The sequence below is a fragment of the Cryptotermes secundus genome, unplaced genomic scaffold, assembly GCF_002891405.2.
Source record: "Cryptotermes secundus unplaced genomic scaffold, Csec_1.0 scaffold693, whole genome shotgun sequence".
Lineage (NCBI taxonomy): Eukaryota > Metazoa > Arthropoda > Insecta > Blattodea > Kalotermitidae > Cryptotermes > Cryptotermes secundus.
In genome coordinates, this window is record NW_019722434.1 from 1,406,456 (window position 1) to 1,419,212 (window position 12,757).

The 12,757-nt window shown below is 40.5% G+C and overlaps 1 protein-coding gene across 2 annotated transcripts in view; it reads left to right on the forward strand.

Annotated features, from left to right (window-relative positions):
• LOC111861476 (band 4.1-like protein 5) overlaps nucleotides 1-12,757 on the forward strand; it is a 42,350-nt gene that overhangs the window by 15,785 nt on the left and 13,808 nt on the right. For both annotated transcript variants that reach the window (XR_004512678.1, XM_033750318.1), the window contains exons 9-12: nucleotides 5,332-5,469; nucleotides 8,706-8,825; nucleotides 10,350-10,645; nucleotides 12,575-12,706. Coding sequence is in view for 1 of the 2 variants with exons in the window: in XM_033750318.1 (XP_033606209.1) it covers nucleotides 5,332-5,469; nucleotides 8,706-8,825; nucleotides 10,350-10,645; nucleotides 12,575-12,706 (686 nt within the window). In the remaining variant the exon portion in view is untranslated. The remainder of the gene's footprint in view (nucleotides 1-5,331; nucleotides 5,470-8,705; nucleotides 8,826-10,349; nucleotides 10,646-12,574; nucleotides 12,707-12,757) is intronic.

Here is a 12,757-nt window from a genome sequence, read left to right on the forward strand (position 1 = left end):
ATTTTTACAGTCAACTTCTGATCCAAGGTGAGTAAAACTGCATACAACCTCAAATTTATATGAGCCACTTTCAATATATGCAGGTCCATTAGCACAGTCTTTCTTGGTTACCGGCATGTACTTTGTTTTATTTTGGTTAATTTGTAGATTCATCTTTTTTGCTGCTCTTTCCAAATTAAGAAAAGCTTCTTTCATAGATTTTTGTGTTCTACCAATTACACTCAACTCTCGATTATCCGTGGCGGATAAACCAGTTTGTGGCCTAACCGGGGCTTTTTTGAGGCTTATATGTTGTTTAATATTCATTCGCTTTTGTTTCACATGGTGAGTTGTAACACTATTTCTGCACTAGTGTGAACCGAGCTCTGCATTTTTGGCCCCATTATGCTAACCCAATATTGTAGGATAGGGGTGAAAGAATGCAAGGATTTGTGGGAAGTTTCAAGGACAGATAGACCGCCCGAGTTAGTCTCTTTGTATCGATCTTCAAGTGCATTAGCAAAATGTCAGGGTGTAAAAGCAAGCGTGTTGTGATAAGTATTGAACAGAAACTCATGTGAACTGGGCTTCGAAATGTTAAGCAGTGACGAAATCGTAAGTTCAGTGGGGGTGCCGCCAGAGGAGCGGGAAGAAAGTGAGAATGAGGAAGAGGTGGACAGTGCTGCTAGTAAGAAAATATCACATGGTGCTGCTCTTAATCATCTGGAATTCTTACTAGACTATCTTGAGAGTGAAGAAATCAGTTTATTAAGTGACAAGCTAATATTACGTAGGCTTCATACGGATATCCGTAAAAAGGTAAATGCCGCGAAAAAGCAAACAACAATATTAAAATTTTTTTAAGTGTTAAGTGTGAATATTCGTAAAAAGTGTTGGATGTTGTTGAACACTGTGTTTGAAATAACTAATTCATACTTCTGTGTAATGTAAAAATGTATTACATAGGCCATGAGATGACATAAAAACGAGGTTGAATAAATTTAAGTACAGGCAGGCCTATAGAATTATGAAGGTACAGTATTACAGTACTCCTTTTAATAAAATGTGTCTTAACCGGGTTTTCGATTAATCATGATTTCCATCCCCACCATTATCCCAGATAATCGAGAGTTGAGTGTATATCAATATCATCTGCAAATGCCAAAATTTGAACTGACTTACAGAATATAGTTTCCCTTGTGTTGATGCCTGCATCTCTAACTACCTTCTCTAATGCTATATTGAACAAGAGGCAGGCTAGGGAATCCCCTCATCGAACACCATTTCTAGTTATTTTAGGGCTGGACAACATATTCTAAATTTTAATTTTGGCATTGGGTCTTTCTCATAGTGGCTCTGACTAAGGCGATTAACTTCCATGGAATGTGCATCTCTTCCATTGCTAGAAAAAGACCATCTCTAGCTATGGAGTCATAGGCTGATTGGAAGTCAATGAACAGATGATGTGTTTCAATTTGGAATTGATTACACTTTTCAGGGACCTGGCGAATAGTGAAAATCTGACTGTTAGTTGATCTTCCTGATGAAACCCACATTGGTAATCCCCAATTATGCCTTCCACATAGGGTGAGAGTCTGTTAAATAGAATGTTGGAAAATGTCCATAATGTGTATTTGTACCAACCATCTTGCAGTGCGCACAATTTCACCTTTCTCTTCATTCACTACATGTTTTGGCACTAATGTGCCATCTTCAGGTGTGGTTTTATTTACGTCAAACCATTGCACTGTATGCCATCATGTCTCCTTTATAAAATGATTAAAATGTATATATGTCATGTATAATAATAAAGTTTATATATTAAAACTTTTCAAGATTTATCATCTATACGTCGCACTTCAAATTTTGCGAATTACGTCAATCCTCTCCAAAGGGAGTACTCTTCCTGTATTCTTGTGTGTATTGTGTCCTGCCCTTGTGGTTGCGTGCGTTGTGAAGAGAAAGGTGAAATTGTGTGCACTGTAAGACGGTTGGTACAAATACACATCATGGACATGAATCAGTGCAACAGGACGCTAAAATATAACATTATTCGTAGTAGTCATACTAGAAGCTATACCAATACATGAATTGTAAACGTAAACTATTACATTGCAATGCCAACATAAATTTTAATAAGACATGTTTGAAGAATGGGTTAATACCGAAATATGCCCACATTAATATACCAGAATAGATACAACGCGCGCAGCCACAAGGGAAGGACACAATACACACAAGAATATAGGAAGATTACTCCCATTGGAGAGGATTGACGTAATTCGCAAAATTTGAAGTGCGACGTATAGATGATAAATCTTGAAAAGTTTTAATATATAAACTTTATTATTATACATGACATATATACAGTTTAATCATTTTATAAAGGAGACATGATGGCATACAGTGCAATGGTTTGACGTAAATAAAACCACACCTGAAGATGGCACATTAGTGCCAAAACATGTAGTGAGTGAAGAGAAAGGTGAAATCGTGTGCACTGTAAGACGGTTGGTACAAATACACATCATGGACATGAATCAGTGCAACAGGGCGCTAAAATATAACATTTTGGAAAATATTTTATATGCTATGCACAACAGACTAATTCCTCTATAGTTAGAGCATACCATGACATTGCCTTTCTTATGGATAGGGCATACAATACTTAGGTTCCATTCCTCTGGGATTATTTCAGTTATCCATATCTTAACTATTAGCTGATGTAAGTGCTTGGCATATTCTGGGCCTGCAAAAATCAGTAATTCTGCTGTGACGAGATCCATTCCTGGAGCTTTATTATTTTTCAATTTTTTAATAGCTTGTTCTTCTACTTTTATGGTAAGCACTGGCTCTTCAGCTTCAAAATTTCCTTGATTCTGGTCTATGGTCATACCTTCCGCTTGTTTGAAGGCATTACCATTTAATAATTCTTCAAAATATTGCGCCCATCTTTCCAGTATTGCTTCATCGCTACTCGATATTGTGCCTTCTTTATCTCTACATAAGGTTGTTCTAGGTTGAAAGTCCTTTCGACTCTTGTTTAGTTTTTGATAAAATGCTCTAATTTTGTTTGAACTTCTTAAATGCTCCAGTTCAGTCAGTTTTTGTTTATCATATTCCCTTTTCTTCTTTTTATGCAATCTTTTTTCTTTGCTTCTCACTTTACGGTATTCTTCCACAGCCCCTCGAGTATGGTTCCTTTGCTGCATTCTCTTATATGCCTGGTTTTTTTATTTGTCACTTGCTCACACTCTCCATCAAACCAATTCTTATACTTTATCCTTTCCATTCTTCCTAATACTGCACCAGCAGCATTTATAATAACATCTCTGAGGCCCCTCCAAGCTTCACTGACATCTTCACTATCAGAGAGACCTGCCAGGCATTCACTAATTAATCCAGTATATCTGGTTGCAACTCCTTGTTCCACCAATTTTCCACAATTCAGTTTCTTAGCCTGGGATCCATGTATCTTCCTTGCATTAGATATTCGACTTCTAATCTTTGATATTATTAGGTAATGATCAGAGTCAATGTTGGCTCCCCTGTAGCTCCTGACAGCCATCAAGTCTGAAATGTGATCAATTTGGTTAAACACATTTCCATCATGGGATTTCCAGGTTCGTTTATGTATATCCTTGTGATTAAACATTGTTCTACCTATTACCATGTTTCTTGAGGAAGCAAAATTTATTAAAATCATCCCATTATCATTTGAATTGTTATGTTTTCCAATAACCGATCTATATACATCCTCATTCCCCACTTTAGCATTCATGTCCCCTATGATTATTTTACAGTCTCTTTTTGGACATTCACCATATATTTCATCCAGTTCATCATAAAAGGAGTCTTTCTTCACTTTTATCTTCAGTGGGGGCATGTGCACAAATAAGGCACTTTCCCTTAATTCGTAGCCTACATGTTCTGTGAGATTTTGCCTGGAAGTCTAAAATAAGATGCTTCCTTTTTTTATTAACAATGAAGCTTGTTCCAAACATGCGACTTTTCTTCTGACAGCTATAGAATACAACATGATCCCTCTTTTCCATGACTCCTTTACCCAACCACCTCAGTTCTTGTATACCAGTGATATCTAGTTGTTCAAGTAGTATTTTTAGTGCTCCGGCTCTGTAAAGACATAATACATTCCAAGGTCCAATTCTCAAATCCTTTAAACATTTTCCAGGTCATCTTGAAAAGGTCTGTCCAGCTACTCGTTCCTTGGATTTCTGAACAATTTAGTTTTTACAGTGTGAGGTTGTTGGCCTGACGTTCAACCCCCAACCTGGAGGACCAGGGTATCCCTCTCTGTCTGGCTCCTACCCCTTGACCTGTCAGGCATGGGTGGCTCTACCAGTAGCTACACTACCACTGGCATAGCCCTCAGAGTCTCAGAAGCTCTCGAACCCCACCACCACGATAAGGTGGAGATACCATTGGTGGGGCATGTGCATTGTAATGCCACATAATTTGGAGAGAGGCACATGCTGTCTCTGTCTTCAGAGGTGAAGAGTAAGTAAAGCAAATAGCCAGCAGAGAACTCATCTGCTTTGTCTAGTTTCTTGCTTAGTATACTCTGTGACCCTGAAGATGGAGCTGATGTGTTCATCCGAAATACAAGGAATTGCTGCACATAAGAATCTCCAGTCCTTATGCCCTGAAGACATATGGCAGTGGTGGTGTAGCTCCACATGGGTGATCAGCGTCATGTCCTTGCTGCCTTATTGCTGAGGAAGGAGTCCCTGGTATGTGTTGGATAGGGGCTGTGAAGGCCAAGAGCTGCTACAGGTACTGTGGGGGGGAGAATCTCTGTTCCTACTGCACATCAAACACCAGATATTTTTAGCCTGTAGCTGGTTACTTTTGTCTCCTCTGATAAACCCAATACTTATACTTAGTTATATGAGTTCATTGTTATCATGCTTTCAGTGTGAGCCCTGTTTAGACATGTTATAGGTATTATAAAGCACAACCATTCTGTGTTTTCAAACATCTTCTGAAACTTCCTTTACTTTTGGGGGGGGGATCCTGTCTGACCTCATGCAGTATTGTTATATGTGTTGCATTATTTGTGGAAAATCTGTAGTTTTCTTGTAGTTTCTTAAATTCTTTTACTGTCCAAAAGGGTGTATCCTTAGTTCTCCCCATGAAACACATTTCTGCTGATACGAAATCATACTGCCCTTGATAGTGCTGGAGTAGCAAGTGTCTTGTAAGTTCATATTCTTGTGTGCCTAGCAACTAATGATGTTGTAATGATTCAGTTTACTCTTCAAATATTCAATTGTTCAGTATTTTGTCATTAATGCATACATAAGGCTGTGAATGTGCCATGTCTGTCACCAGATTGCACAATGAGAAGGCGTGCAAACATCTGTGGAAATGCGCAGTTGAGCACCATGCCTTTTTCCGTCTCCGGGCGCCTGTGAAGGGGCCATCAGCAAGACAGAACTTCTTCCGTATGGGCTCCAGGTTCCGATACAGGTATGGATCTGTGTTTGAATGGTTGTGCGACATAGCAATCATTCTGATCCCCCTGTGTTATGACGTGGTAACTGAGTCTTGTTAAAGACAAAGAGATGCTGTTAGGGTCCAGAGCTAATTCAGATGTGAGAAATCCCCCGTCCCCAAGTTATGTGCACACACATTTCTCTCATCTCTGTACAGACATAGTCAACAACTGAACACTTCTCTGAGGCTCAGTCTGAAGTTTGTGAATACCATTTTCAGTTCCACATGTACACAGTATATGTGGAAAGGTACTTTGTTGTTGAAGGATGTTATGTTGAGATTTTGATGGATCTGCATGTTTTCCGCATCCTACATGTGAGAACCTAGTGTATATGAGAAAATATTGTGATGCTGAAAAGTATGATCTGGAGATTTTAACAGATTTACGTGTTTTTAAGACCGCCTTGGTATGAAAGAGTGGTTGCTGCAGTAGCATGTGTCCATGTCTGTATGTGTATATGTGCCTCTGATGAATGCCTGAACAGTGAGATGGATTTTGTTTGTGCTCGGTGCTTGGTGAATATTCCCATTCTAGCTCCAGGCACCCTTCAGATGGGTCCCAAAAGAACAAAACGGTTTTTCTGGCGGCTGTGACAATTCTGATCACATTTCAGTAATTTGTGGGGACTGTCACCTTGAATAAAACTGCACAGACAGTGTCTTCAGGGAAGTAGTACACATGCTAGAGGTCCAAGTAGTCACCTACCTTGTAATGTGCATTTCCTAAAAGCAGTCAGCAGTGGTCTGCAAAACTACAGTGAGTTTATTTCCAGAATAACATAGTACATGGCATAGTATGTCCAATGTCTGCACCCTTTTTTTATCTTGTACAAAATCTGAGATTCTCATGATGGAGATATTAAGATTACTGACTAGGATGTGACACCCTGTAGTCTGGTAGATACGTACCGGTGTCTCAGAGGAACTTGCTACTTCCTCTTTCAGGGTGGAAGGTGTTATGAAGTTTCTTCTTCTACCCTGAAGATGAAGGCAGCAGGTTCCTCCTAAACTTCGATACCTACTGGACTACATAGTGTCACCAGAACACAATAATCATAGTACTGAGTTTTGTCTGCCAGTTTTACAGTCTTAAAATTCAGAAAAAAGCCAAATATTTCCAAATAAATTGGAATTGTCTCTCGTAGCTTGTGGTGGTTTGAACAGATGCCAAAATGTGCCCACTGGAAAGAAACACGTTATCCATAACCTTATTTTTATGGAATATCTTATGTGCTAGTGTGTGACTGTGTGGTTTGGATGTGTACATGTTTTGTCTCCATGCAGAATGTGTATGTACCTTGTTACTCTGACATGGTACAGATATGGCCTCTGTACTTTGGGGGGTGGCTGCAAGTATATTTTAACCTTTAATGGCCGAATGTTATAATTATTCGCATCAAGTAGCACCCCGAGCTGGCCGAATGTTATAATTTTTAGGGACAAGCCACGTGCTTCCTTTGTGAGTGCTGGCAGTTTGACCTTGGGTTTGAAACCCAAACAAACTCATGAACGTTCATGTCAGATGTTTATTTGTTAGCTCTGAACAATGAAATCGTTTATCAGGGTACTGGTTTCGAAACTATTTACGTTTAGATATGACTGTTTATGACCTGGTGAGCCAATAGAGGTCAGCTTTGTTTTGAGAAGTTAGAGGAGGAAATATTCGTAAGCACTTTCATAGCAGTGCTGCCAGAGCTTTCAAGGAAGTGTGGCTCATTCAGGGATTGGTTTGCAGTGTTGAATTCTCAGTTAGGACGTCAGTGGCGGATTTACTATATTTTGTTAAAAGTTAGGAAGTCAGTGTCAGACTCCTGTATTTCTTTTATATCATTTTTATTGTGTATCTCGGAAGTGGTATAAATACACTGAGCCAGTGTTACTTTGTGCGTAAAGACATCTTCGTCACTGTGACTTTCGGTATCAGTGGCGGACTGGCACTTTTCGACTGCTATTGCAATTACTTTGCATCACAATTTTGCGAGTATTCTTCCACCTACTAGACATGTCTGTTCTCAATGAATATCTGTTACACAAGTCATGTGATGGAAAAATGACGCACAAAAATTTCCGCGAAATTTTGGTGCGTGATTTGATTCTTCAATCACATGAGGCGAATATCACGGTCAGTGGTGTTTTTCGAGGGAGGCCAAGTTCATCTGGGGCCCAACTGAGTCGACTGGAGGTGAAACATTCAAAACACTGACCAGCTAAAGGGAAACAAAGACGTTTGTTCTATAAACAAGAAAAGCGGGAGCACGCTTTACCGCTGTAGAGTGTGATGTCGCGCTGTGTGATGGACTGCTTCGAGAGTGGGACACGCGCGTCAGAGTGAAACTGTGAAGCGATGCAGTCCAACCCGTGTACAGTCCGAACCAAATATTATTGTATATAGTGTCGTCATATTTACATCGCCACCACGATTCAAGGTTGAAGAAAAACAACATGTAAGTCCTTTGGAATTTCATAACGTATATAATAATGATTATATTTTGCACTTCATGACAAAATACTCACAGTTGATTTTCATTTGTAAAACTTGCCCTTTTGTATATATGTAGAAAATTTTATTGTCTTTCAGGTTCTTTTTAGTTCATATTCCGATGTTGCATAGAACGGAAAATATGCATTTTTTTCTGAAAGTTTGCAATGTTAAAGACTTAGGGCCATTTAAATTCCGGCCGTAGGGAGCTGCAGGCAATTTAAAAGTCCGTACGTTAAAGGTTAATCAATGCACAGCTGACAAGGGATGATCTTTGTCTTTGGGTGACTGTCTGTCCATGAAGAAAGTGCATGTTATGAAGTGTTTCATAGGGTCTTGAGTTTTCGTGAATTCTTTTAGGCTCCTGATTCCATCAGGCTGGGAATACGTTGAGTAGATAAGTGCCTGTTATCTTCTCATAAAGTACTTTATTCTGTGGAGTTAGCCAGTCACATATTTGCATCTGTAGGATGTCTGTTATACTTTGTGTTGAAACCCTGAAGTATTGTATGTCAAAATGTTTGTAAAGATATAGGGAATTTTGTGCCTCTTCTGTTGCTTGCATTGTTTTCATAACAACTGAAAAGTGGTATTCAGAATGTAAAATGGTGAGATGTTTACAGTTTTTGCTAGTTATGTAGGAAATGTCCAGTGTTTGGTTCACTTCACTGACTTTGCCTTCTTTGTAACATGTGTCCCAGATGGTTAATGAATACAGTATTTGTTTTAGTGGCAAAACTGAATTCCAGACAACACAACAAAACAGAGCACGCCGTACAGTCCAGTTTGAGCGTCGTCCAAGTCAACGTTACGCCCGTCGCCAGTCCCACGTCCTGCGAGAAAGACAGAAGTGAGTGCCATTGAATACCACACCAGTATAAAACTGGTAAAAGGGAATAGATTCCGTATGATTGCTCGCATGTAGTGATGCCAGAATTGTAATTGAATTCTGGCCTCTCTAGAGGGTGCGTTGGTCTAAGGTTTGAGCAGCTAAAGTTTTGTGGGGCTTCTTGTTTTTATATGTCTTTGTGGCTTGCTGCTTAATGAAGCTTTGAACAGTTTTATTTTTCTGCCATACTGTCAGAAGTATGAGTGACTATAGACAGTTTTTGGATTGATGATTGGACTTAGAGGACTTTCTGCTAACAGCAACCAACTAACTCAACTCTCACTAACTGTCCTGCTTATAATATCTCAGCGTGGACCACATAGGAAACCCTGTTCCATTATTGCCGTGCAGTTGTCATTGGAACATTTTTGTTTGCGAAAGAGCTGCTGCTTTTGCAGTCGTTGCCTAGCCTACATTAAATCTTGTCAACCAAATTTGATTTACATCCACACTGAGTCATTGGTGTTAGCAGATCTACAGATTCCAGTATTGCACCTTCAGACTTGTAAATAATGTGTTCAGTTTGAGTATTGTAAACATATTGTCACTATTTTAGGGGTGTGACTATAGATGGGGTGTGGGTGGGATATTGAATTTATTGACACAACTCAGAACTACAAGTAATTGCAGTGCCATCACTGGTCTCCACATTTCACAACCCACTCCTGCAAACACTAAGTCTTATGCAACCCGCAATGCCTTCAACAGCCATTTCCCGCTAACAGATGTTAACAGTTGAGGTTCTTCAGCTTCCCTTGCTCAGGGCCATCCTGTCCAGTGAATATCTTGCATCTGAACTCCCTCAACTCTATTCAGCTCTCCTGGGCTCCTTGTTATATAGCCTTGAGGCAGACTCAGCATACACACTTTTCAACAGTCATACGTTACCATCATAAAACACCAAGCCCTGGATTTGGGAATGCATCTGCTTGTGATATGACAGATGCCTTTCCAACTTCATTCTGTCTCTTGAAGTCCCTGTATGATTATGATAATAAGTTTGCTAATCTGTGAAATTCAGTCTGATTATCTTCAAGGAGATCTTTGAACCAAGACATAGATACAAATTTGAGAGTCTCATAGTCATGAATATTAAGATTTAGAGTAAAGTTTAGAAGTTTGTGATTATGCTATATTAATGCAGTTATTAATTTTGGGGGCATTTCTTATGAAATGCAAGGTTTGTGTTGTTCCCAGAGGTTTTACACTGAAAGCGCTGTACCACATTCCTTGTTCTTCCGAAAGAACTTCATGAGCCAGCAGGGCCCAACTAAGAGGTAGGATTCAGGTTGCGATTTCACATAGTTTGGTAGCCTAGTATTTTGGAGGTGCCTGTTGTAGAGGTGATGGCAGCTGGTTCCTCCTGACTGTACTAAAATACACAGTAGTATCACATCCCAGAAAACAGCAATCTTAACACAAGTGCAGATAGGCCTGTTGAATTAGAAGTCATTGTGCTTAGTGAGCATTTCTGTGCATGTGTAGGAGCAGTGCTGTGGTTGCAGCTTCCTCACAGACCAACACGGACACAGGCATTGGTTCCAGCGACACGCCCCCTCTCATGCAGTCATCACCTACTGTGACATCTGAGCCCAGCGAGACATCAAGTAGCTCCTCGAGACAGACCGTCCGTCCTGCAGAGGATGGAGCAAGCAGTGGGTTGTTGAAACCCACTACACCCAGCCCTGCACCCAGTTGTGGCAACTCAACCTGCAGTCCCGCTGCCTCAACTGTCAGCAGTGGCACAGGAACCCTGAAGAAGAACAAGTCCGCCACACCAGGTACTGCCTGCAGTGAAGACTGATGTTGTGTCACTCTGTTCAAGTTTCTCTGGCTCAGTTCTGCAGGCATATCCTGTTCCTCTCATTGAAGCTTCATGTCTGCTCTGTTTTAACTTTTCTAAACAAAGGGAGATGTGTACAAATGATGAAGTGCATCGTGACATGTTTTGTCCTGTTTTGTACATAGGAAGTGTGTTCAAAAAGTTCCAGAAATGAGGATGCGGATCAGCAGTACATTGGTCACATTAGGTGTTTTTTGAGTGACCTTGATACCTGACCATTAGATACTCAAGCCATTTAGTTCTGAGTAGATCAGATGTTCTGTTCAATTTTTGCAACCAGTTTTGTGATTTAGTGTGTTGTTGTCTTGTTCCATGAAACATGATGTCTGTAAACGAGCAGAGAATATGTGTTAAATTCTTTTTCAATATAGGGAAAACTGCAGGAACCCACAGCATGTTGAATGAAGCTTATGGCAACAATGCCTTGGGTCAAATAACTATAAGTGGTTCAAACATTTCAAAATTGGAGACTTCAGCAGATGGTGATGAGGGGTCTGGCCAACCTTCAAATTCTGAACCTGCCCAGGTGAAGACCCTTGGAAATCGTCGACTCACTGTCCAGGAAGTTGCAGAAGAGGTTGGAATATCCCTTGGTTCATCCCACACAATTTTAATGGAAGATTTAGGAATGCATATGGTTCCAGCAAAATTTGTGCCAAGGTACTTTCCTGGTGACCAGAAACTGCAGCAATTTCCATCTGTGAAGATCTCCTTCAGTCACACTGGAAGAGCCCTGCTTTGCCTTGCCCTGAGAGAGCACAACAGCTGCACTCATGAGCGAAAACAATGCATTTATTTTAAGCATTGAAGCCTTGTGCATTATAAATTCACTTCCAAAGGTCAGACAATCAAGATTTCTCTCTGGAGGTTCTGAGATGTCTGCAGGATGCAGTATGAAGAAAGTGAGCTGAAATGTGGACTGCAGGAAGCTGGCTCCTGCATCATGATAATGCTCCACACGCAGCATTGCCAGTTAGACAATACTTGGCAAAACATTCAATTCCTACCCCATTTCCTGACCTGTCCCCTCCCAACTTTTTTCTGTTCCCTAAACTCAAAATTACCTTTAAAGAAGAGGATTTCAGACAGCGAAAACCATCCTCACTAATGTGACAAATGACTTGAAGATGATAACACAAACATCCTTTGAGCAGTGCTTGCAAGAGCGGAAAAAGCAGTGGGAGAGGTGCATTGTTGTGCAGGTGGACTGATGCGAAGGGGACAACATTCGATAAGCTCTAAGTAGAGAACGTTATTACTTATAGCAACTTCCAGGAACTTTTTGAACACATCAATTTCACATCAGTGTATGTAAAAGAAAGACAGTGTAGTTGAAACAGTTTATTTAAATCTTATGCCCTTCACAGACCTTTCCATCTGAATGTGTCACTTCCTGCTTGCTGTTGTGTGTGACTGTTATGAAGTTGGATGGTGCTGCTACCTAGTGATACACATAGAAAACCTATTGCATCCATTACAGCCATTTTGCTTTCATTTGTAACATATTTACTGATTCCCTAATATACTGTGGGCACCAGAGATATTGTGTTTCCATCCAGGTCATGAAGCTAACCACCCATCCCTTTCTTTACTGAACCCACATAAAGAAGTCCTATGGATGGTGGTCATTATGGCGTGCAAGGCTTCCCCCTTCTTATCTGGTGTTGTGTTCACCTCTAGCTCCATCTGACCTGCATCAGCTAGTCAGAAGTCCTCGCCATTAACAAAGATTATCATGTGGTAGTCACTACTAACATTCATGCAGAATGGCTGAGCAAATGGATGGGGAATACAGGGAAGTAAGCTGAAGGAAGTTGTGATGCTTTTGTGTTGAGTTGCATAACAACTGTGTGTCATCACTGTGCAGTGGCCACAGCTGCCGAGGAACACCTTGACTCGCTGCTCAAGAGTCTGGTGAAAGAGCCTTTGGGCAATCCCAACACTGATGATTCACTGAATGACGCATCTTCGACATGCGGAGCATCCACTAAGACTGACGGTAAGCTCTTCCTCATACCCACCTCAGCATTAAGAATACTGTGTGATGTGT